Source organism: Salminus brasiliensis, chromosome 8 (genome assembly GCF_030463535.1).
Source record: "Salminus brasiliensis chromosome 8, fSalBra1.hap2, whole genome shotgun sequence".
Lineage (NCBI taxonomy): Eukaryota > Metazoa > Chordata > Actinopteri > Characiformes > Bryconidae > Salminus > Salminus brasiliensis.
The window spans coordinates 168803-192762 of NC_132885.1; the positions used below are offsets into that span (position 1 = coordinate 168803).

General features: G+C 48.0%; 1 protein-coding gene across 2 annotated transcripts in view; it reads left to right on the forward strand.

Annotated features, from left to right (window-relative positions):
- The first annotated feature begins 242 nt into the window (after window positions 1-242).
- The window catches only part of LOC140560789 (uncharacterized), a 29866-nt gene continuing 6148 nt past the window's right edge, over window positions 243-23960 (forward strand). Inside the window, exons 1-20 of one of the 2 annotated variants that reach the window (XM_072685332.1) lie at window positions 243-375; window positions 4004-4099; window positions 6484-6634; window positions 9517-9648; window positions 9809-9886; window positions 10021-10091; window positions 10658-10823; window positions 12097-12203; window positions 12586-12771; window positions 14090-14447; window positions 14610-14744; window positions 14864-15012; window positions 15326-15424; window positions 16170-16326; window positions 16691-16837; window positions 16946-17055; window positions 17156-17297; window positions 18765-18958; window positions 19156-19283; window positions 19487-23135. In XM_072685332.1, coding sequence (XP_072541433.1) covers window positions 6494-6634; window positions 9517-9648; window positions 9809-9886; window positions 10021-10091; window positions 10658-10823; window positions 12097-12203; window positions 12586-12771; window positions 14090-14447; window positions 14610-14744; window positions 14864-15012; window positions 15326-15424; window positions 16170-16326; window positions 16691-16837; window positions 16946-17055; window positions 17156-17297; window positions 18765-18958; window positions 19156-19283; window positions 19487-23135 — 6149 coding nt within the window. In that variant the 5' untranslated portion in view covers window positions 243-375; window positions 4004-4099; window positions 6484-6493. The remainder of the gene's footprint in view (window positions 376-4003; window positions 4100-6483; window positions 6635-9516; window positions 9649-9808; window positions 9887-10020; window positions 10092-10657; window positions 10824-12096; window positions 12204-12585; window positions 12772-14089; window positions 14448-14609; window positions 14745-14863; window positions 15013-15325; window positions 15425-16169; window positions 16327-16690; window positions 16838-16945; window positions 17056-17155; window positions 17298-18764; window positions 18959-19155; window positions 19284-19486; window positions 23136-23960) is intronic. The other variant, XM_072685333.1, reaches the window with a different exon arrangement.

Genomic DNA, 23960 nt, shown 5'->3' on the forward strand with positions numbered 1-23960 from the left:
ATAATTCTTTTTGTTATTATAAGATTTATAAAAATACTAATACTACTCTAGTATTAAATAATGTAATGGTAAAGTATGATTTCTTCAGTTTATGAAACGCAGTTTTATATAAACACAGATTAATAAACAGTGCTTTCTTTTCTGTCCTGCTAAAAATACAAGCGATACATGCGCGCCTCCGTCCACCAGGTGGCGCTGCTCGGAGACGCGCAGAGAAACTTCCCGCTCTGTCCTTTCACAATAAGAGTCCCTCCTCAGAGCCCGGTCTGCAGCCCAAACCCACCCAGGACCGATGAGCTCCAGCGCTGCGGGCTGGTAAACAGACTGGCGGCGAACGGACGTGATGAGGGTCAATGGAGAGAGCGGAGTGTCCAGGTAAACACTCTGACAGTGAGGCGGGTCGGCTCCGCGGCTCCCGCTGCCCTGTTAGCCGAGCTGCTAATGCTAACACTGTTTATTTATTGACCCTGAGTCTCGAGTTTAGACCGTTTGCAGTCCAGCGCTGCTGGATCTCGGGTTTAGACCGTTTGCAGTCCAGCGCTGCTGGATCTCGGGTTTAGACCGTTTGCAGTCCAGCGCTGCTGGATCTCGGGTTTAGACCGTTTGCAGTCCAGCGCTGCTGGATCTCGGGTTTAGACCGTTTGCAGTCCAGCGCTGCTGGATCTCGGGTTTAGACCGTTTGCAGTCCAGCGCTGCTGGATCTCGGGTTTAGACCGTTTGCAGTCCAGCGCTGCTGGATCTCGGGTTTAGACCGTTTGCAGTCCAGCGCTGCTGGATCTCGGGTTTAGACCGTTTACAGTCCAGCGCTGCTGGATCTCGGGTTTAGGCCGTTTGCAGTCCAGCGCTGCTGGATCTCGGGTTTAGACCGTTTACAGTCCAGCGCTGCTGGATCTCGGGTTTAGGCCGTTTACAGTCCAGCGCTGCTGGATCTCGGGTTTAGGCCGTTTGCAGTCCAGCGCTGCTGGATCTCGGGTTTAGACCGTTTACAGTCCAGCGCTGCCGGATCTCGGGTTTAGACCGTTTACAGTCCAGCGCTGCCGGATCTCGGGTTTAGACCGTTTACAGTCCAGCGCTGCCGGATCTCGGGTTTAGACCGTTTACAGTCCAGCGCTGCCGGATCTCGGGTTTAGGCCGTTTACAGTCCAGCGCTGCCGGATCTCGGGTTTAGGCCGTTTACAGTCCAGCGCTGCCGGATCTCGGGTTTAGGCCGTTTACAGTCCAGCGCTGCCGGATCTCGGGTTTAGGCCGTTTACAGTCCAGCGCTGCCGGATCTCGGGTTTAGGCCGTTTACAGTCCAGCGCTGCCGGATCTCGGGTTTAGGCCGTTTACAGTCCAGCGCTGCCGGATCTCGGGTTTAGGCCGTTTACAGTCCAGCGCTGCCGGATCTCGGGTTTAGGCCGTTTACAGTCCAGCGCTGCCGGATCTCGGGTTTAGGCCGTTTGCAGTCCAGCGCTGCTGGATCTCGGGTTTAGGCCGTTTGCAGTCCAGCGCTGCTGGATCTCGGGTTTAGGCCGTTTGCAGTCCAGCGCTGCTGGATCTCGGGTTTAGGCCGTTTGCAGTCCAGCGCTGCTGGATCTCGGGTTTAGACCGTTTGCAGTCCAGCGCTGCTGGATCTCGGGTTTAGACCGTTTACAGTCCAGCGCTGCTGGATCTCGGGTTTAGGCCGTTTGCAGTCCAGCGCTGCTGGATCTCGGGTTTAGACCGTTTGCAGTCCAGCGCTGCTGGATCTCGGGTTTAGACCGTTTGCAGTCCAGCGCTGCTGGATCTCGGGTTTAGACCGTTTGCAGTCCAGCGCTGCTGGATCTCGGGTTTAGACCGTTTGCAGTCCAGCGCTGCTGGATCTCGGGTTTAGGCCGTTTGCAGTCCAGCGCTGCTGGATCTCGGGTTTAGGCCGTTTGCAGTCCAGCGCTGCTGGATCTCGGGTTTAGACCGTTTACAGTCCAGCGCTGCTGTTTCACACCCTAAACCACTCGCCCGAGCCCTGAGGGATATTCCCATTCCCCCGCTAAACCACCGCTCTGTTATTTCCTGCTGTTTGACTCTGTTATTTCCTGCTGTTTGACTCTGTTTGACTCTGTTATTTCCTGCTGTTTGACTCTGTTTGACTCTGTTATTTCCTGCTGTTTGACTCTGTTTGACTCTGTTATTTCCTGCTGTTTGACTCTGTTATTTCCTGCTGTTTGACTCTGTTATTTCCTGCTGTTTGACTCTGTTTGACTCTGTTTGACTCTGTTATTTCCTGCTGTTTGACTCTGTTTGACTCTGTTTGACTCTGTTATTTACTGCTGTTTGACTCTGTTTGACTCTGTTATTTCCTGCTGTTTGACTCTGTTTGACTCTGTTTGACTCTGTTTGACTCTGTTATTTACTGCTGTTTGATTTTGTTTGACTCTGTTTGACTCTGTTATTTCCTGCTGTTTGACTCTGTTTGACTCTGTTTGACTCTGTTTGACTCTGTTATTTACTGCTGTTTGATTCTGTTTGATTCTGTTTGATTCTGTTTGACTCTGTTATTTCCTGCTGTTTGATTTTGTTTGACTCTGTTTGACTCTGTTATTTCCTGCTGTTTGACTCTGTTTGACTCTGTTTGACTCTGTTTGACTCTGTTATTTACTGCTGTTTGATTCTGTTTGATTCTGTTTGACTCTGTTTGACTCTGTTATTTCCTGCTGTTTGATTTTGTTTGACTCTGTTTGACTCTGTTATTTCCTGCTGTTTGACTCTGTTTGACTCTGTTTGACTCTGTTATTTACTGCTGTTTGACTCTGTTATTTCCTGCTGTTTGACTCTGTTTGACTCTGTTTGACTCTGTTATTTACTGCTGTTTGACTCTGTTTGACTCTGTTTGACTCTGTTATTTACTGCTGTTTGACTCTGTTTGACTCTGTTATTTCCTGCTGTTTGACTCTGTTTGACTCTGTTTGACTCTGTTATTTCCTGCTGTTTGACTCTGTTTGACTCTGTTATTTACTGCTGTTTGACTCTGTTATTTACTGCTGTTTGATTCTGTTTGACTCTGTTTGACTCTGTTATTTCCTGCTGTTTGATTCTGTTTGACTCTGTTATTTCCTGCTGTTTGACTCTGTTTGACTCTGTTTGACTCTGTTTGACTCTGTTATTTCCTGCTGTTTGACTCTGTTATTTACTGCTGTTTGATTCTGTTTGACTCTGTTTGACTCTGTTATTTCCTGCTGTTTGACTCTGTTTGACTCTGTTTGACTCTGTTATTTACTGCTGTTTGATTCTGTTTGACTCTGTTATTTCCTGCTGTTTGACTCTGTTTGACTCTGTTATTTCCTGCTGTTTGACTCTGTTTGACTCTGTTATTTCCTGCTGTTTGACTCTGTTATTTCCTGCTGTTTGACTCTGTTTGACTCTGTTTGACTCTGTTTGACTCTGTTATTTCCTGCTGTTTGACTCTGTTTGACTCTGTTATTTACTGCTGTTTGACTCTGTTTGACTCTGTTATTTCCTGCTGTTTGACTCTGTTATTTACTGCTGTTTGACTCTGTTTGACTCTGTTTGACTCTGTTTGACTCTGTTATTTCCTGCTGTTTGACTCTGTTTGACTCTGTTTGACTCTGTTATTTCCTGCTGTTTGACTCTGTTTGACTCTGTTATTTACTGCTGTTTGACTCTGTTTGACTCTGTTATTTCCTGCTGTTTGACTCTGTTTGACTCTGTTATTTCCTGCTGTTTGACTCTGTTTGACTCTGTTATTTCCTGCTGTTTGACTCTGTTATTTACTGCTGTTTGACTCTGTTTGACTCTGTTTGACTCTGTTATTTCCTGCTGTTTGACTCTGTTATTTCCTGCTGTTTGACTCTGTTTGACTCTGTTATTTCCTGCTGTTTGACTCTGTTTGACTCTGTTATTTCCTGCTGTTTGACTCTGTTTGACTCTGTTTGACTCTGTTATTTCCTGCTGTTTGACTCTGTTTGACTCTGTTTGACTCTGTTTGACTCTGTTATTTACTGCTGTTTGACTCTGTTTGACTCTGTAGTTATCTGTGCTCGTTCCTGGTCAGTCTGGTTCACGCGCTGGTTTCTGAGGTAATCAGACGAGCTGTAGTGTAAAGGAAGGCTGTGCTGAAGGGCAGGTGAGTCACACACACACACCCTCACCCTCATCGTTAACATTTCCGCTCCGGGAACTGCTGCTTTCACTGATCTCCTGTTCCCATAGCAACACCATACACCAGTTTTACCACCAATCCAGCAGACATTCCTCCAGATGCCCCCTAAAGACTCTTTCTGTACCCTAACAGTGTGTGTGTGATGACTGAGGTGTGTGTAGAAGTCCCAGAATTCACTCCTATATTCTCTGAATCTCCTCTAGGTGGCGTTATAGCAGATCAGATTCATATCACAGTGAAAGCTAGCCTGGCTAAAGTACAGCTTCCAAACATGGTGGAGGTAGTACCACACATTGCTACTGTAACTAAGACCCCCAAAAAAGTGTCCTGTAGATGTGATGGTGGGTCAGGACCGTACTGTAGATGTGATGGTGGGTCAGTCAGGAGTGTGCTGTAGATGTGATGGTGGGTCAGTCAGGAGTGTGCTGTAGATGTGATGGTGGGTCAGGAGCGTGCTGTAGATGTGATGGTGGGTCAGGAGTGTGCTGTAGATCTAATGGTGGGTCAGTCAGGAGCGTGCTGTAGATGTGATGGTGGGTCAGTCAGGAGCGTGCTGTAGATGTGATGGTGGGTCAGTCAGGAGCGTGCTGTAGATGTGATGGTGGGTCAGTCAGGAGTGTGCTGTAGATGTGATGGTGGGTCAGTCAGGAGTGTGCTGTAGATGTGATGGTGGGTCAGGAGTGTGCTGTAGATCTAATGGTGGGTCAGTCAGGAGCGTGCTGTAGATGTGATGGTGGGTCAGTCAGGAGCGTGCTGTAGATGTGATGGTGGGTCAGTCAGGAGTGTACTGTAGATGTGGTGGTGGGTCAGTCAGGAGTGTACTGTAGATGTGATGGTGGGTCAGGAGCGTACTGTAGATGTGATGGTGGGTCAGTCAGGAGCGTGCTTTAGATGTGATGGTGGGTCAGGAGTGTACTGTACATGTGATGGTGGGTCAGGAGCGTACTGTAGATGTGATGGTGGGTCAGTCAGGAGCGTACTGTAGATGTGATGGTGGGTCAGTCAGGAGCGTGCTTTAGATGTGATGGTGGGTCAGGAGTGTGCTGTAGATGTGATGGTGGGTCAGTCAGGAGTGTACTGTAGATGTGATGGTGGGTCAGTCAGGAGTGTACTGTAGATGTGATGGTGGGTCAGGAGCGTACTGTAGATGTGATGGTGGGTCAGTCAGGAGCGTGCTTTAGATGTGATGGTGGGTCAGGAGCGTACTGTAGATGTGATGGTGGGTCAGGAGCGTACTGTAGATGTGATGGTGGGTCAGTCAGGAGCGTGCTTTAGATGTGATGGTGGGTCAGGAGTGTACTGTACATGTGATGGTGGGTCAGGAGTGTACTGTACATGTGATGGTGGGTCAGGAGTGTACTGTAGATCTAATGGTGGGTCAGTCAGGAGTGTACTGTAGATGTGATGGTGGGTCAGTCAGGAGTGTGCTGTAGATGTGATGGTGGGTCAGTCAGGAGTGTGCTGTAGATGTGATGGTGGGTCAGGAGCGTACTGTAGATGTGATGGTGGGTCAGTCAGGAGCGTGCTTTAGATGTGATGGTGGGTCAGGAGTGTACTGTAGATGTGATGGTGGGTCAGTCAGGAGTGTACTGTAGATGTGATGGTGGGTCAGTCAGGAGTGTACTGTAGATGTGATGGTGGGTCAGTCAGGAGTGTACTGTAGATGTGATGGTGGGTCAGTCAGGAGTGTGCTGTAGATGTGATGGTGGGTCAGGAGCGTACTGTAGATGTGATGGTGGGTCAGTCAGGAGTGTGCTGTAGATGTGATGGTGGGTCAGTCAGGAGTGTACTGTAGATGTGATGGTGGGTCAGTCAGCAGTGTGCTGTAGATGTGATGGTGGGTCAGTCAGGAGTGTACTGTAGATGTGATGGTGGGTCAGGAGCGTACTGTAGATGTGATGGTGGGTCAGTCAGGAGTGTGCTGTAGATGTGATGGTGGGTCAGTCAGCAGTGTGCTGTAGATGTGATGGTGGGTCAGTCAGCAGTGTGCTGTAGATGTGATGGTGGGTCAGTCAGGAGTGTACTGTAGATGTGATGGTGGGTCAGTCAGGAGTGTACTGTAGATGTGATGGTGGGTCTGGAGTGTACTGTAGATGTGATGGTGGGTCAGTCAGGAGTGTACTGTAGATGTGATGGTGGGTCTGGAGTGTACTGTAGATGTGATGGTGGGTCAGTCAGGAGTGTGTTGTAGATGTGATGGTGGGTCTGGAGTGTTCTACAGTATCTAGAATCATGACTAAAAGAACCTTTTTCTTGCTTTAATGGTTATTTGCATTAAAGGAAAGCTTCTGTAAATGTTCCGTGTAGCAGCAGAAGAACTTATTTAAAAAAACCTTTTGATTTAACAGGTGCTGAAAGATGGAGTCTGAGGTGTTGATTGGCTGGGAGGATGAGCGGGTGGAGCTGAGGGAGGAGTTATCCCGACTGGAAGAGGAGCTTGCAGTGAGCCGAGCGGAGAGAGAGGAACTCCAGTCACGAACGGAAGCACTAACCGACCGGGTGAGGAAAACCCAACCGTGACAGTCAAAACACGCCCCTCACTTTTCACTTCAGTAGAGCACAAGTTACACTCTGGTTCCAGTGCTAATTGGTGAGGTACAGTGGAGTTTGGGAGGTTGGTGGGTAAGGTTAATTTTTGACTGAACTGTCACTTTAATCTGAATAAATATGAACTTTCTCTGTAAAGATTGCTTGTGTGTAGGGATGCACCGATATGGGAATTTTGGGCCGATGCCGATATTACACACTTACATATCTACAGATGCAGATGCCAATATACATATTTATAACTTACAGAGAGATTAGACAGCCCGGTTTAACATTATAATTAAAATGTAACATTTATTTTAACATTTTAGCTTTCAACTGTATGCAAACAATGAAATGACAATGAAATGAAAAGTGTCTCCCGAGAAAATGTTTAGCCACATTTAGTTAGCTAACTGGTCCTTACAGAGGTCACAGCTTTAAACCTCTTTTTCAAATGAACTAGTGAATAATAATAGATAATAGCTCTATATAAACTAATAATACATAAATCAAATCAAAGTGTTTTAAATAAATAAGTTAAATAAAATAATAGATTTACTCAAACTAATGATGAAATAGATGGACGTTAAGAAACACCAGTTGACCTTGTTTCAGTACACAGAAATAAGAAGCCTTCAGCACTGACCTTCTGCTTCTCCACGCTGTTTGAGGTGGAAGAATCCGAGTCAGTATTTTTCCGTCAGTCTATTTTTGAAGAACGAGAGGAAGGTTTTTCTTAACGAATACAGAAGCATCTCGGCTTTAATTATTAATCACATTGCTGTTTGCACTGAATAACCTCTCACAGTCAAAGCTAGCGCACAGAGCTGACAGGAACTTGCACGCTATTTTGGCATCAGTAGGGAATCGACTCTTGTTGTTATTCCAGGACTGCAGTGGGCTTTCATTCCTTGGTATTTGAGCCTCTGACCGGAATCCCTGCACCTGAACAAGACTAATAAAATGTAATAAAAAGGCAATTTTTGCTGCCATATTTTATTAATGTGTTAATAATGTCCACATTTGAAACGAGCATATTACATTCATATTGTAGCCAATTATTTTTGAATAATTGTGTGCTCTCTGAGTGTTTTCTTCAGGTGTCTGCGTTTCTTCAAGAATTTTGTTATACATATCAAAGAGAGAGAATTTCTGCTCGGCCTCTGTTCTAGCTCTCTTCTCTTGTGGGCGGTCAAGCTGTGGCTTGCTTGTTTGCTCTGTTCGCTCCCTCGATGCTTTCTCCATATGAGTTTGGAACATTTCTTGTGCCTGTAGTTTCACGTCTGCTACAGTTGTGGCGACACAAGTCAAGTCAAGTCAAATTTATTTGTAGAGCTTTTTACAACTGTTGTCGTCACAAAGCAGCTTTACATAATTAGTACTTAATAAAGAACAGAGACAGAGAAGAAAGAAGAAATAACATGAAGACACAGTGCAGGGGATCCGTGTGAATCTCACTGAAACGTGATTTACAGTCAGCGTGAGCACTTTTAGTCAACAGACGTTTTAATGCACTGACTGAGGGAATCCCGTTTGATGCCGAGGCTTCAGATTGGCTAATCTCTCTGGTCACCTGTTCAAGTGGAGAAGGAGTGTGATTATGTTTTCGATGAAACGGCACTGAGAAGCCGTCAGAGTAACTGGTAACTCAATCTGCGGAATAAGCGCCAATTGCTCTTCTGTTCTAGCAAGGTTTGCACCATGTAGAACGTACTGTTCCATCTAGTTGAAACGTCCTGTTGTAGCTCTTTGACGGCATACCCAACTCTGTCTGGATGTTTTTTAGACGAGAACTGGCCAAATGCGAGTGTCTGAAATGGCCAACTATCCTTCAGCCAGTCCTACATCCGAGATGCTGCGCTGGGAGAACACCCCGTCGCTCACAGCGAGCTGTAATGTGTGGGCCGTACATGGCAAACTCAGAACCCTGCATGCCACCATAGCTTTCACGATGTTACGAGCTTTGTCTCGCAGTACAACATCAACCTTCTCCTTAGAAATATTCCATGTTTCAAACATTTTTTTAAATGCCACAGAGCAGAGCATACCTGGGCATGCAAATCTGCCTTCTGTAACTCAACATGGTTGTCTTTCCACTGCGCGGATGAACTAAGGATACTCACATGACTCACATCAGATGTGCATATGTGCAGATGGTAAGGCTAATGGAGGTCACATTTTCGTCACTGAGCTTGTGAATGTGAGTCGCTACCAAGTTGTGCAGCTCCGGCAGGGCTACGTCGGAAATACTGACAGCTGGGTATGGTGTAATGTGGCTCAAGATGCTCGAGCAGCTGTAGAAACCCAATGTCCTCCAGAACAGAGAAGGGCTGATCATCGAGAGCAACGAATTCCACCAGCTTTGCTGTAACAGCTGTTGATTTGCAGTTGTTTTTGTGGAATGTCTTTGATTTCTGGAGGAGCTGGAAAATGTTTAGCCACATTTAGTTAGCTAACTGGTCCTTACAGAGGTCACAGCTTTAAACCTCTTTTTCAAATGAACTAGTGAATAATAATAATAATAATAACATTTCTGGAGGAGCTGGTCTACCGGCTGAACTAACAGATTCAATTTGTGGTGTTGAAGTTTCTTACTTTGCTTCCTCCAAAGTGTGCTCGCTCCATACCTACTTACCATACATATCGGTCAAATACGATGATTCTTTAAAAAGCAATTATCGGCCGATACAGATATAATTCAGATAACATTGTGCATCCCTGATTGTGTGATGTGGGCCGATGTGGCATCAGTGTGGGTTTGAAGATGATGATGATGATGATGATGATGAGGTGTGTGTGTGTGTGTGTGTGTGTGTGTGTGTGTGTGTGTGTGTGTGTGTGTGTGTGGGTAGCTCTCTCAGGTGGTGGACCCCTCCGTATCGCTGGGAATGGATGGTGATCAAAGAGAGTGGAGGAGGAGAGTGAGAGAGGGCCGAGAGAGGGAGGCTCGGCAGGCTCTGCTCATTCACAAACTGCAGCACAAGGTGGGTCAGTCTGAACCATTGCAGTCATTTACTGGATCTTAACCATATTTACTGCTTCCCCAGCGCCCCCCCCCCTTCAGCGCCTCCCCAAAGCCCCCCTTCAGTACCTCCCCAACGCCCCCCGTCAGTGCTGTGTGTGTGTGTGTGTGTGTGTGTGTAGGTGTTGGAGTACAGGGCGCGCTGTGAGCGGCTGGAGCAGCAGGTTCTAACTGAGGAGAGGGAGCGCAGGGCGAGAGAGGTAACCCACTGATTTCTACCTGAAAAAATGATTTTGGTCTAATATTGATACTAAATTCATTAATTGCAGATTATTATTATTGTTGTGTTATGCACTATTAAACATGCTCTGTGGTATTTCCTGTGGTTTTGCAGAGAGTGCTGCGGGATGAGCACAGCAACACTTTGGAGAGCACCCTCATCAGGCTGGAGGAGGAACAGCAGAGGTGAGAGAGCTGTTTAAAATGGTGACAGAGCGGAGTGGATAAACCTAACTTTCCTAAATATGAGAAGTTATTATAATATAATAAGACTTGTCTACATGGTCTACTGTACAGAGCAGAGTACAGTACTACCTGTAGAGGACCGGCCTGACCGTGTTCCTGAAATAAAAACAAGCTGGGTTTGTAACTCCTAGACACGTGAGACTCTGTGATGTGAGACTGAAGCTGCTGGGCTCTGCAGGGTTGAGAACTCGGGGCGGTGTATTCTGCTGAAACAGCTCACAGACTGAAGTGCAGTACCTTAATACTGGAGTAAATGTACACTGTGTATCTACAGCACACACACACACACACACACACACATGATGTATAGTCTAATTTAATTTAGAGATAGAACCTAATCTAAACTAGAACTATATAGTAATCTAATCCTAATAATAATAATAATAATGTATAAAAAGTGATTTGTTTTCCTTATTTTCCTGATTTAACAGCAGATTCAGCTGTTCAGTGTTAGTTTTAATATTAATATTGTGTGTGTGTGTGTGTGTGTGTGTGTGTGAGTTCAGAAGTGTAGCACTGGTGGAAGTGAACGCTTTACTGCGCTCTCAGCTCAGCCAATCAGCAGAAGCCAACCAAACCCTGCAGGATGACCTTAGAAAGCTGACAACAGATTGGTCGAGAGCAGTGGAAGAGGCGGGGCAGAGGGAGATTGATTGGCATAAAGAGAAAGAGGTACTTCTGGTCAAAAGTTAATGGATGCTGTGCCTTTTCTAAACTGATTGTGACCCTGTTACTCAGAACACTGCTAACAAATTCCACATAATTGAAAGTTTAAGCATTAAATGATTCATTAAAATCAGATTTTAAAATCATAGCATTAATCTTTTCACTCACTATGTGTCCAGTGATAAAGCAGCTGCAGAGTGGTGATGCTGCTGCTGAAGTGTGTGTGTGTATGTATATATATATATATATATGTATATATGTGTATATATATATATATATATATATATATATATATATATATATATATATATATATATATATATATAACTTCAGCAGCGTCACACATATATATATATAAACTTAGCACTAAAAGTAAGGAAAGGTGTGTTTGGTAGATGATTTCTTTGTTGCTTCTGTAGTCTAATCTAGTCTAGTGTTCCGCACTTGTGTTCTGTCCGCACTTGTTTGTTTGTGTTGCACTTGTGTCTTGTATGCACTGTCTATGTTGCACCATGGTCCTGGAAGAACGTTGTTTCGTTTCACTGTGTACTCTGTATGTAGTTGAAATGACAATAAACCCACTTGACTTGTTAATTTCCCTTTTAAAAGGAGCCACGTTTGTAAGGAACATGCATTTGTGGGATGAGCAGTAGAGTGGAGTGTCCTCTCTGCCATTGCCACACAGCTGATTTCTGAGCTTCTGGTACTCCTAGGTGAGCATGGGCCCTGCCACTGTGGTCAGTAGGTGTCTGCTCCAAGAATCGGCATGCCGCGTTTGGCTGATCTGGAAAGGGCCCGTGCGATAGAGCCACTTCAAGCAAAACCAAGTCGCAGCATTATTTGGAGTGAGCCCTGGTACCATCTCCAAACTGAAGGCCAAGTCCCATACAAGGGGGGATGTCAGAGACGGGCCGCGAAGTGGGTGCCCCCAAGAAGACAACACCCCAAGAAGATCCTGTTTGTTCAGTTAATGAATTGTTAAATTTAATATGTCTTATTTCTTCAGACTTCAATCATCCAGTCCACCAAACACCAGCCCAGTCGATGGCAGGATGAGCTGTGTGGCAGAGAGGATTTGGCAGTTGTTTCGTACTCAGCTCTGCTGCTCAGTCCACAAATGCATGTTCCTACAAATGTGGCTCCATTTAAAACAGACATCAACAGACTTCCCAACAGTTTAGGATTTACTGCCAACAAGCAACAAAGAAAGAATCTACCAAACACAAATTTCCTTACTTTATTTTGTGTGTGTGTGTGTGTGTGTGCGCGTGCGCTGCAGGTCCTGGTTGGTTGTGTATCTGCAGAGCGGTCCAGGCTGATGATGCTGTGGGGTAAAGCGGTGTCTCTGAGGCGACAGTGCCACACTGTAAAAACTGCCACAGACAAGTGAGGAGGACCGAGAACCGTCTGATTAACACACAGATCCAGGAGCTATTCTGAATAACGCAGAGCACTGCTTCTGTTAGCTGTTAGCGAGCAGGCTAACCGCTCCACGCGCAGATCACTAATTGAAATGTTAATTCATTTGATGATTTTACTCCATTACTTAATGTTTAAGTTGCCGTGTGATGTTGGTTTGATATAATTGAAGTCAGTGATGTAATTGTATTTAATTGTGTAATTACCTGATTGAACTCCGAGGTGATGGTGTAATGTACAGGGGAGGACTGTCAGTGGAGGTGTGAGGGTGAACAGTGTGCGGATGGTTAGTGTCTAAAGTTATGTCTTGTGTAAATCTCAGCTGTGATTGGTTGTTTGTGTTGATCAGGGACCTATGGGAGTTGAGGGCGGAGTTTTCTCGTCTGTCGTCCACATTGTTCTCTCTGAGTTTCCCTCCTGTGGTGGCCCGCCCCTCCCCACTTTCCTCCTCCACGGGTCCGATGACCCTGGAAGAACTGGACCGGGAAGCTGGCTCAGATGACCAGGAGGACGACACCCAGCAGCTCAGGACCAGGTTGGTGCATTCGCACATTCAGCCTACAGCACTTTAGCCCCGCCCTCTCAGCCTACAGCACTTTAGCCCCGCCCTCTCAGCCTACAGCACTTTAGCCCTGCCCTCTCAGCCTACAGCACTTTAACCCCGCCCTCTCAGCCTACAGCACTTTACCGTACAGGGCACAGTAAAGGTGCAGGAGCAGAACGCTACGTGTCCATGGCTCATGAATTCGTCAGCCGAGATTTCGCCTCCGTTCATTTTTTTTTTAACCATCAGTAGCAAGAAAATGCACAGGTATTGTGGGATAGCCGGCTGCACAAACAACTCATGTTGTGGCAAGAAAAACTGAGCTAGCTTAAACCTTTATGTAAATTACATATAGCTGCACTGGCCAATCAGGCAAAAGCAACGTTCTCTTGTCCGTGCACAACCAGTACACGCCAGCGTTTAGCCTCCGAGTTTCCAACCTGCTGTACAAACCCAGCTCGGTACAGCAGGACGGTCGGACTGGAGACCAAACACACACACCATAATAAACCAGGAAGCTGTCCACGCTGGTCAGACTGTCCACGCTGGTCAGACTGTCCACGCTGGTCAGACTGCGCACTGTCCACACTGTCAGACTGTCCACACTGTCAGACTGCGCACTGTCCACACTGTCAGACTGTCCACACTGTCAGACTGTGCACTGTCCACACTGTCAGACTGTCCACACTGTCCACACCGTCAGACTGCACACTGTCCACACCGTCAGACTGCGCACTGTCCGCACTGTCCACACTGTCCGACTGTCCACACTGTCCGACTGCGCACTGTCCACACTGTCAGACTGCGCACTGTCCACACTGTCAGACTGCGCACTGTCCGCACTGTCCACACTGTCCGACTGTCCACACTGTCCGACTGCGCACTGTCCACACTGTCAGACTGCGCACTGTCCGCACTGTCCACACTGTCCGACTGTCCACACTGTCCGACTGCGCACTGTCCACACTGTCAGACTGCGCACTGTCCACACTGTCAGACTGTCCACACTGTCAGACTGCGCACTGTCCACACTGTCAGACTGTCCACACTGTCAGACTGCGCACTGTCCACACTGTCAGACTGTCAGAAGTATTCAATCAAAAAAGGCTTTTTTTATCTTTAGTCTGTGTGAGAAGATGATTTGAAAACTGTGAAATGCGGGACTTCATGATCGTGTCCTGCGTTGCAGACATACAGACCTGAGAATCAGACCGCGAGTGCAGTGGAAGAGGAGAGGAGCTGTGATTATGAGAGAGTTTCAGAGTGAGGGAGTGTGTTGATGCTGACGTGGTGTTCTTGCTGTTTACAGGATCGAGGAGTTAACAGTGGCAGTCCAAGCTCTGGAGAGCGAGAGACAGAGGCGGGAGGAGGAGGGGGAGCGAGATAGGAGATGGCGAGAGGAGGAGGAGGAGGAGAGGGAGAGGAGACGGAGAGAGGAGGAGGAGGAGAGGGAGAGGAGACAGAGAGAGGAGGAGGAGGAGAAGGAGAGGAGACAGAGAGAGGAGGAGGAGGAGAAGGAGAGGAGACGGAGAGAGGAGGAGGAGGAGAAGGAGAGGAGACGGAGAGAGGAGGAGGAGGAGAGGAGACGGAGAGAGGAGGAGGAGAGGGAGAAAAGCAGAGAGACTGAGAGGAACCTAGAGTCGGTCCAGCAGGCTGTCAGAAAGCTGGTAGGTCACTCCACTGACCCTCACGCAGAGCTTCAGCAGCGTTTTGCTGCAGTTTCAGCAGAACCACAGGATCCAGTCTTAAAACAGCGGTTCTCTGAGGTCTGACTTTAGTGAAGGGGGTAAATGTGTTAAACTGGGTGGTGTGTGTTTCCTGATGTCCAGTACAGGGTGCTCAGTTCTCACAAGCTAGAGGGACAGTCCAGTGTGTGTGACCATGTTACTAATGGTCTGCCTGGCATACTGGCTATTATCGCTCAGGCTGAGAGCGTCCTCCAGTGGAGGCACCAGGAGCTGCAGGTTAGTCTGCATAACAGTCAGTGATATACAGACAGAGGGATTTACAGCTTTCTGAAGAGTGTGTGTGTGTGTGTGTGTGTGTGTGTGTGTGTGTGTGTGTGTGTGTGTGTGTGTGTTAGGAGGCTGAAGAGAGTTTACAGAGGATAAAGCTGGAAACACACTCACTGGATCAGCGAATCGCAGAGCTGGAGAAAAAGAGGGTGGAGTTAGAGGATCAGCTCAGCATCAGAGAGGCGGAGTTACAGCACACTAACACACAACTCAGCAGGTAAGAAACCCGCTGTTTCAGGTTACAGGATTTAGCCCCACCCATTCAGGGTTTTGGAGGAGGTAGTGGGAGGTGGTGGTAATGTAGGCAGTGAAAGAAGTTTCTCAGAGTTTCACTTGAACTTTTGGCTACACTGCCCCCACGATTTCCACCGGTACTGATCCGTTCCGTCCTGAGCGTCATTGTATTTACTAAATTATTCATTTTAGCTAATATTTAATCACATATATATATATATATATTACTTCAGCACTTTATCTGCTCGCTTTCAGTCTGTACTGAAGTCTGTGTGTGTGTGTCTCTGTGTCTTGAGTGAGAGGGAGGTGGTGGTGTGTGTACAGAAGCAGCTGGAGGAGAGCGAGCGGAGGGAGGCGGAGCTGAGGAGAGAACAGGAGAGAGCAAGACAGAGACGGTAACACACACACACACACACACCTCTGCTTAGTGACGTGCACACTGCTGTAGGCTGAATGGGTGGGGCTACACTGTTGTTGGCTGAATGGGTGGGGCTACACTGCTGTAGGCTGAATGGGTGGGGCTACACTGCTGTAGGCTGAATGGGTGGGGCTACACTGTTGTTGGCTGAATGGGTGGGGCTACACTGTTGTTGGCTGAATGGGTGGGGCTACACTGCTGTAGGGTGAATGGGTGGGGCTACACTGTTGTTGGCTGAATGGGTGGGGCTACACTGCTGTAGGGTGAATGGGTGGGGCTACACTGCTGTCGGCTGAATGGGTGGGGCTACACTGCTGTCGGCTGAATGGGTGGGGCTACACTGCTGTCGGCTGAATGGGTGGGGCTACACTGCTGTCGGCTGAATGGGTGGGGCTAAATTGCTGTCGGCTGAATGGGTGGGGCTACACTGCTGTAGGGTGAATGGGTGGGGCTACACTGTTGTTGGCTGAATGGGTGGGGCTACACTGCTGTAGGGTGAATGGGTGGGGCTACACTGCTGTAGGGTGAATGGGTGGGGCTACACTGCTGTAGGCTGAATGGGTGGGGCTACACTGCTGTAGGCTGAATGGGTGGGGCTACACTGTTGTTGGCTGAATGGGTGGGGCTACACTGCTGTCGGCTGAATGGGTGGGGCTACACTGCTGTCGGCTGAATGGGTGGGGCTAAACTACTGTAATGAATGGACATCTGTGGTGTTTCAGTGTGGAGGAGGAGCTTCTGGAAAACACACAGCTGCGTGAAAGAGAGAGCCACAGCCGCGTGGAGCTGTACAGCCTGCAGGGAGCGCTGGAGAGCGAGCGGCTGGGCAGATCACGTGCAGAGAAGGAGGCGGAGGAAAATAAGGATGCCCTGCTGAGGGTAAACAGGCTGAGAGACACAGAAAGCTCCACCCCAGCTCCACCCCAGCTCCACGCACTGACCCACACCACCTTCACTGCTGATCAACCCCTTAAACATCACAGCTCCCTCTGCTGGACACTGTGGAGCTGCTGCTTAAATGAATGATTGATGATTGAATTACATATTGTTCTCCCTGTCTCTCTCTCTCTCTCTCTCTCTCTCTCTCTCTCTCTCTCTCTCTCTCTTGGTCTCTCTCTCTTCCTTTCTCTCTCTCTCTCTCTCTCTCTCTCTCTCTCTCTCTCTCTTCCTCTCTCTCCCTTCCTTTCCCTCTCTCGGTCTCTCTCTCTCTCTCTCCCTTCCTGTCTCTCTCTCTCTCTCTCAGGCTCGTCAGTCTCTGCTGTCGCTCTCCTCCGCTCACACTCTCCTGAAGAGAGAAGCTGCAGATGTGAGAGATGCTCTGGAGAAAATGTCTGCCCTAAACGAAGCCCTGGTCCAGGATAAGGGGGAGCTCAACATCCGCATGCTGCAGGTTAATATATAGTGTATACACACACACACACACACACACACACACCAAAACAGACATGGAAAAATGGTTCTGAACCAGTCCCGTGTGTGTGTGTGTGTGTTTGTGTAGCTGGAGGAGGAGGTGTCTGAAGCACAGGTGAAGCTGCAGAAGTTCAGCTCCGAGGTGGCAGCTCTGCAGAGGGAGCTGAAGGCTGTTACCATGGAAACAGCAGAGTTAAGGTCTGACCCTGTGGGCACCAGAATGTCCCTGCTGCACCATTTAAAAGTGGACCCTAAAAATTCAGATTGCATTACAGGTGATGGGCTGTGTGTGTTTCAGGGTTGGCAGGGAGGAGGAGCTGCATGTCCTTCAGCATCTCCGAGATAAAGAGAGAGAGCTGCAGAGAGAGATACAGACACTGAGAGAGAAGCGGGAGCGAGAGACCTCTGCTCTAACTGAGGAGAGAGAGAAGAATGAACAGGTAGAGAGAGAACAGACTCATCCAGAGTGGGGTTTGGTGTGAAATGCTTGGTTCTAGATAAGCTCCCCCAGTCAGAGCTGGAGTTCTACAGTGGAGGTTCTAGATAAGCTCCTCCAGTCAGAGCTGTGGTTCTACAGTGGAAGTGAAGGGAAGCAGACGTCTGAAGCTCTACTAAAAGCTCCTCACAGAAAGTTCTTCACCTAATGGTGATGAAGACGCTGCCTGATGCCTGAGACACGGTTCTACCAGAGTTCTGAGAAGAGCTCGGCTCTAGAACCTGCTTTTAAAATCAGATCATTAAAATGGTGGAGGGATACATGCTGCAGGGTGTAGTGCGGCTACAGAAAGTAGTCCCTAAAGAAAACTGCATTAGTTAAGATTCTCCACTACTCTCTCTCTCTCCCTCTCTCTCTCTCTCTCTATATATATATATATATATATATATATATATATATATATATATATATATATATATATATATATATATACATACACACATACACAGTGGAGGAAATAAGAATTTGATCCCCCACTGATACTGAAAGTTTGTACTCTGACAAATAATGAAACAGTCTACGATTTTTATGGGAGCTTCATTTTAGCAGTGAGAGATGGACTATCAAAAAGAAAATCTAGAAAATGAAATAATATTTAAATAAAAAAATAATATTTTGCATTTCATTGAGGAAACTAAGTACTTGATCTCCTAAAAAACATGACTAATGTGGACTCCCACAGACCACTGACACACCCTCATCTCAGTGAAGTCGTTACCTGCATGAGAGACACCTGTCCCAAATTGTCACCTGTGTAAAAGGCCACCTGCCAAGAGACTCGGTGACACTCCAACATCTCCACCATGGGCAAGACTAAAGAGCTGTCCTGGGTGACAACCTCCCTGCCTCTGCCAGGGCACTGAAAATGGGTCGTGGATGGGTCTTCCAGCACGACAACGAGCCAAAACATACAGCCAAGGAAACACAGGAGTGGCTCCATAAGAAGCATATCAGGGTCATGGAATGGCCTAGCCAGTCCCCTGACCTCAATCCCATAGAAAATCTCTGGAGAGCTGAAGCTTCACGTTTCCAAATGCACGCCTAAAAACCTTAAGGATTTGGAGATGATCTGCAGAGAGGAGTGGGCCAGAATGACTCCTGAAGTGAAGTGTGTGCAAACCTACAAGAAGCGTCTGACTGCTGTGCTCGCCAACAAGGGTTTTGCCACCAAGTATTAAATGATGTTTTACTGGGGGGTCAAATACTTTATTTCCTTCAATGAAATTCAAGTACATTTTTTTTCTTATTTTATGTAATTTTCTCAGTTTTTCTTTTGTATGAAAACTTTTAAAGTCAGTGGGGCGTGAAATACTTATTTCCTTCTAAATATTGTGTGTGTGTGTGTGTGTGTGTGTGTGTATGTATGTGTGTATATATACACACTCTGGTTGTGGGTGTGTGTGTGTTGGAGCTGTGTGAGCAGTACAGGGAGGTGTGTGATAATCTGGGTGAAGCGCAGGTGGAGCTGGGCCGAGCGGCGGAGCGAGAAAGGAGAGCGGAGAGAGAGAGAGAGGAGGTGGAGAGAGAGAGAGAGCAGCTGGAGGAGAGGGTGAATGCTGTTGAGAGAGAGAAGGACGAGATAAAGAAGGACAGAGACAAGCTACGGTAAACTCCCCTGGCTGAATGTGTGTGTGTGTGTGTGTGTGAGAAATATTTGAAGCACTGAAAGCAGATAATGTCAGTATAATAATGTTATTATTGTTGTGATTGATGCTTTTGTTTTATTGATATTTATGATGTTATTCTTGTGCTGTAAATGATGATGATGTAGTTGAGGATGATGATGATGATGATGTCTGTAGGGGTCTGAGTGGGAGTCTGCAGCAGCAGCTGAGTGACATTCAGGATCGTGTCTCTGTCCTTGGGGTCCAGCGCTCACAGCTTCAACTGCAGGTCCACACACTCCTGCAGGCCAAAGAGGTGCTCCAGGGTGAGAACACACTCCTCATACTGTGTCGTTAAACACACACCAGCAGATCCCCTCTTCTCTTACCTCTGATTGAGTCCACGCTAATGACACAGCCTGTTAAACAGCCTCAGAGGAGACAGCTTCATACACTACTGCATACGGACCTGTTCCCTACATTACAGCGTTGTGTGTGTGTGTGTGTGTGTGTGTGTGTGTGTGTGTAGGTGAGGTGGAGTGTGTGCGGACAGCCCTGGAGAGAGAGACGGCTCTGAAGGAGGAGGAACGCGATGGAGCGAGGGAGGAGAGGAGGAGGAGCGAGAGAGACAGGGAGGAGAGTGAGGCAGAGGTGAAGAGGCTGCTGAAGGAAATGGAGGAGCACCGGGTGAGCGAGGCAGAGAGGGAGAGGGAGAGGTGGCAGAGAGAGCGGGAGGAGCTGAGTGCGGAGTTGGGGCAGCGAGACGGGGAGATGGAGGTGCTGAGGAGCAGGTTGGAGGCACTGACAAAGGAAAACCAGGAGCTGGCGAGCGAGAGAGCAGTGGAGGCAGACCAGCAGCTGCAGGAAACGAGGGAGGAGGCGGAGAGGTGGAGGAGGAGAGCAGGAGAGGTGGAGAGAGTGGAGGAAGAGAGGGATGGGTTGAAAAGGCTGCTGAGTGAGAGAGATGGAGAGATGGAGAAGAAGGAGGGCGAAATTAAGGAGCTGAGATACACCCTTCATTCGATAAAGGAACAGATGGAGGCATTCGAGAGAGAGGTGAAGGAAAAAGAAGGACTAGAGGAACGAGTGACTGTGCTGGAGGAGGAAAACTCACAGCTGGAGGAAAGGGAGAGGGGGAGAGTCAGAGACTGGGACAGGATGGAGAGAGAGCAGAAAGAAGAGGAGAGAAGAATAAAAAGAGAAGAAGAGAGGAGGGACGGAGAAATGGAGGAGCTCAGAAGAATGATGGAGGAAATAACGGAGGCGAGAAACGAGACGATGAATAAACTGAGGGAGAAAAATGCTAAGTTGGAGGAACTGAGGGAAGAAAGGGCTGAGATTGAGCTGAGGATGAAGGAGAGAGAAGAAAGAGAGGAGGAGTGGAGGCGGCTGACGGAGGAGAGGAGAAACCGAGCAGAGGAGAAGATGAAAGCTGAGCTGGAGGAACTCAGGAGCAGGATGGAGGGAATATCAGACGAGAGAAACGAGGCAGAGGATCAGTTGAGGAAGAAGAACGCAGAGTTAGAGGAACTGAGGGAAGAAAGGATAGATATGGAGCTGAGGATGAAAAAAAAAGAGGAGGAATGGAAGAAGCTGATGGAGGAAGAGGAAATACGTGCAGAGGAGAGGAGGACACAAGTGGAGGAGAAGCTGAAAGCAGAGCTGGGGGAGCTCAGGAGCAGGATGGGGGGAATAGCGGAGGAGAGAAACAAGGCAGAGGATCAGTTGAGGAAGACGAACGCAGAGTTAGAGGGACTGAGGGAAGAAAGGACTAAGATGGAGCTGAGGATGAAAAAAAAAGAGGAGGAATGGAAGAAGCTGATGGAGGAAGAGGAAATACGTGCAGAGGAGAGGAGGACACAAGTGGAGGAGAAGCTGAAAGCAGAGCTGGGGGAGCTCAGGAGCAGGATGGGGGGAATAGCGGAGGAGAGAAACAAGGCAGAGGATCAGTTGAGGAAGAAGAACGCAGAGTTAGAGGGACTGAGGGAAGAAAGGACCGAGATTGAGCTGAGGATGAAGGAGAAAGAAGAAAGAGAGGAGGAGTGGCGGCGGCTGACTGAGGAGAGGAGAACCCGAGCAGAGGAGAAGATGAAAGCTGAGCTGGAGGAACTCAGGAGCAGGATGGAGGGAATATCAGAGGAGAGAAACGAGGCAGAGGATCAGTTGAGGAAGAAGAACGCAGAGTTAGAGGAACTGAGGGAAGAAAGGGCTGAGATTGAGCTGAGGATGAAGGAGAAAGAAGAAAGAGAGGAGGAGTGGAGGCGGCTGACGGAGGAGAGGAGAAACCGAGCAGAGGAGAAGATGAAAGCTGAGCTGGAGGAACTCAGGAGCAGGATGGAGGGAATATCAGACGAGAGAAACGAGGCAGAGGATCAGTTGAGGAAGAAGAACGCAGAGTTAGAGAAACTGAGGGAAGAAAGGATAGATATGGAGCTGAGGATGAAAAAAAAAGAGGAGGAATGGAAGAAGCTGATGGAGGAAGAGGAAATACGTGCAGAGGAGAGGAGGACACAAGTGGAGGAGAAGCTGAAAGCAGAGCTGGGGGAGCTCAGGAGCAGGATGGGGGGAATAGCGGAGGAGAGAAACAAGGCAGAGGATCAGTTGAGGAAGACGAACGCAGAGTTAGAGGAACTGAGGGAAGAAAGGACTAAGATGGAGCTGAGGATGAAAAAAAAAGAAGAGGAATGGAAGAAGCTGATTGAGGAGAAGAGCAGTGTGGAGGAGAAGCTGAAAGCAGAGCTGGAGGTACTCAGGAGTAGGATGGAGGAAATGGTGACGGAGAAAAATGATCAACTGAGGGAGAAGAACTCCGAGATAGAGGAACTGAGGGAAGAACAGACCGAGCTGGAACAAATAATTAAAGAGAGAGAAGAAAGAGAGGAGAAATGGAAGAAACTGGCGGAGGAGAAGAGGATGAGGGTGGAGGAAAAGCTAAAAGGAGAGGTGGAGAGGAGGGATGGAGAGGTAGAGGGGCTCAGGAGAAGGATAGAGGGAATAATTGAGGAGAAAAACAAATCTGAGGATAAAAGGAGAGAAGAACAGATGGAGTTGGAACTGAGGATGGAGAAGAAAGAGGAGGAACAGAAGAAGCTGGTGGAGAAAGAGAGGATAAGGGAAGAGGAGAGGAGGAGCAGAGCAGAGGAGAAGCTGAAAAGAGAGTTGAAGCAGATGGAGGAAAAACTGAAGCAGACCAGAGCAAGGATGGAGGAGATGGAGAGAAGGCAAGAGGAAACGAGAAGAAAAGCAGAAGAACAAGAGGAAGAGCTGGAGAAGCAGACCCGGCTGCTGAGTGTGAGAGAGCAGGACTTGCTTAGACTGAGAGAAACGATGAAGCGAAGAGGAAAAGAGGAGAAGGAGAAGTGGGACGAGGTGCTGAAGCTGAGGGAGAACGTGAAGGTGGTGCAGGTGGAGCTGGAAAATGAGAAAACCCTGCGCAGAGAGAGAGAGAGAGATCTCTCCGACCACATGCTTACCCTCCACCTAGAGCAGAGCCGGGCCGATGGAGAGAGGGAGCGAGTGCGAGTGGCAGAGGAGAGGAGCAAAAGACTGGAGGTAGAGCTGGACGAACTGTCGCGCCTCCTGAGCGAAAGCGACAGCGAGATTTTGAGGCTGAAAACGAGAGCAGAGGACGGACAGAACGAGAAGGAATGTGCTGAGGAGGCTCTGAAGCGGGCAGAAGGAGAGCTGAAGCAGCTAAGAGAGAGTGGAATGGAGGAAGAAATTGCAAGGGCTAAGGTGGAGGAGCTTCAGCGAGAACATCTCACGCTGGAGGAGGAGGTAAGGAGGAGGGACCAAGACCTCTGTGCTCTGAGGGAGGCGTGTCAGCGAGAAAGAGACCGGATGAACCAGAAGGAGGAGCAGCAGAAGGAAGAGAGGAAGCAGAGGGAGAAGATGGTTCTGCAGTTGGAGGCTCTGCGGCGAGAGGTGGCGAGGCTGTCTGAAGAGCGGGAGGTGGAAAGGCTGAAGGTGAGTGAGAGAGAGGAGGAGAAAGAGAAGATGAGAGAAGGTCTGAGAGCTGGACTGCAGGAGATGGTCACTCTAAAGGAGCTCCTGCAGGAGAGCCACCATGAGGGGGAACGTCTGAGGACCGTTCTAAAGGAGAAGAAGGAGGAACTGATGAGGGGGAGAGAGGAGGACGTGAGGGCGGCTCAAAAACAAGCAGAAGATCTGCGGCTCAGGTGAGATCTAATTCAGATTCAGAGCTTTATCATCACTCCAGTCCCATAACCCTGGTCATAGTCTGTTTCACTGATCACGTTTATCACAATCATGACTATCACAATCACCACCATCACAAACACGACTATCAAAATCACCACTATCACAGTCACCACCATCAAAATCACCATCAGTCATCACCATCACAATTATCACAGTCACCACCATCACAATCACCACCATCACAACCACGACTATCAAAATCACCACCATCACAGTCACCACCATCAAAATCACCATCAGTCATCACCATCACAATTATCACAGTCACCACCATCACAATCACCACCATCACAACCACGACTATCAAAATCACCACTATCACAGTCACCACCATCAAAATCACCATCAGTCATCACCATCACAATTATCACAGTCACCACCATCACAATCACCACCATCACAACCACGACTATCAAAATCACCACCATCACAGTCACCACCATCAAAATCACCATCAGTCATCACCATCACAATTATCACAGTCACCACCATCACAATCACCACCATCACAACCACGACTATCAAAATCACCACTATCACAGTCACCACCATCAAAATCACCATCAGTCATCACCATCACAATTATCACAGTCACCACCATCACAATCACCACCATCACAACCACGACTATCAAAATCACCACCATCACAGTCACCACCATCAAAATCACCATCAGTCATCACCATCACAATTATCACAGTCACCACCATCACAATCACCACCATCACAACCACGACTATCAAAATCACCACCATCACAATCACGACTATCAAAATCACCAC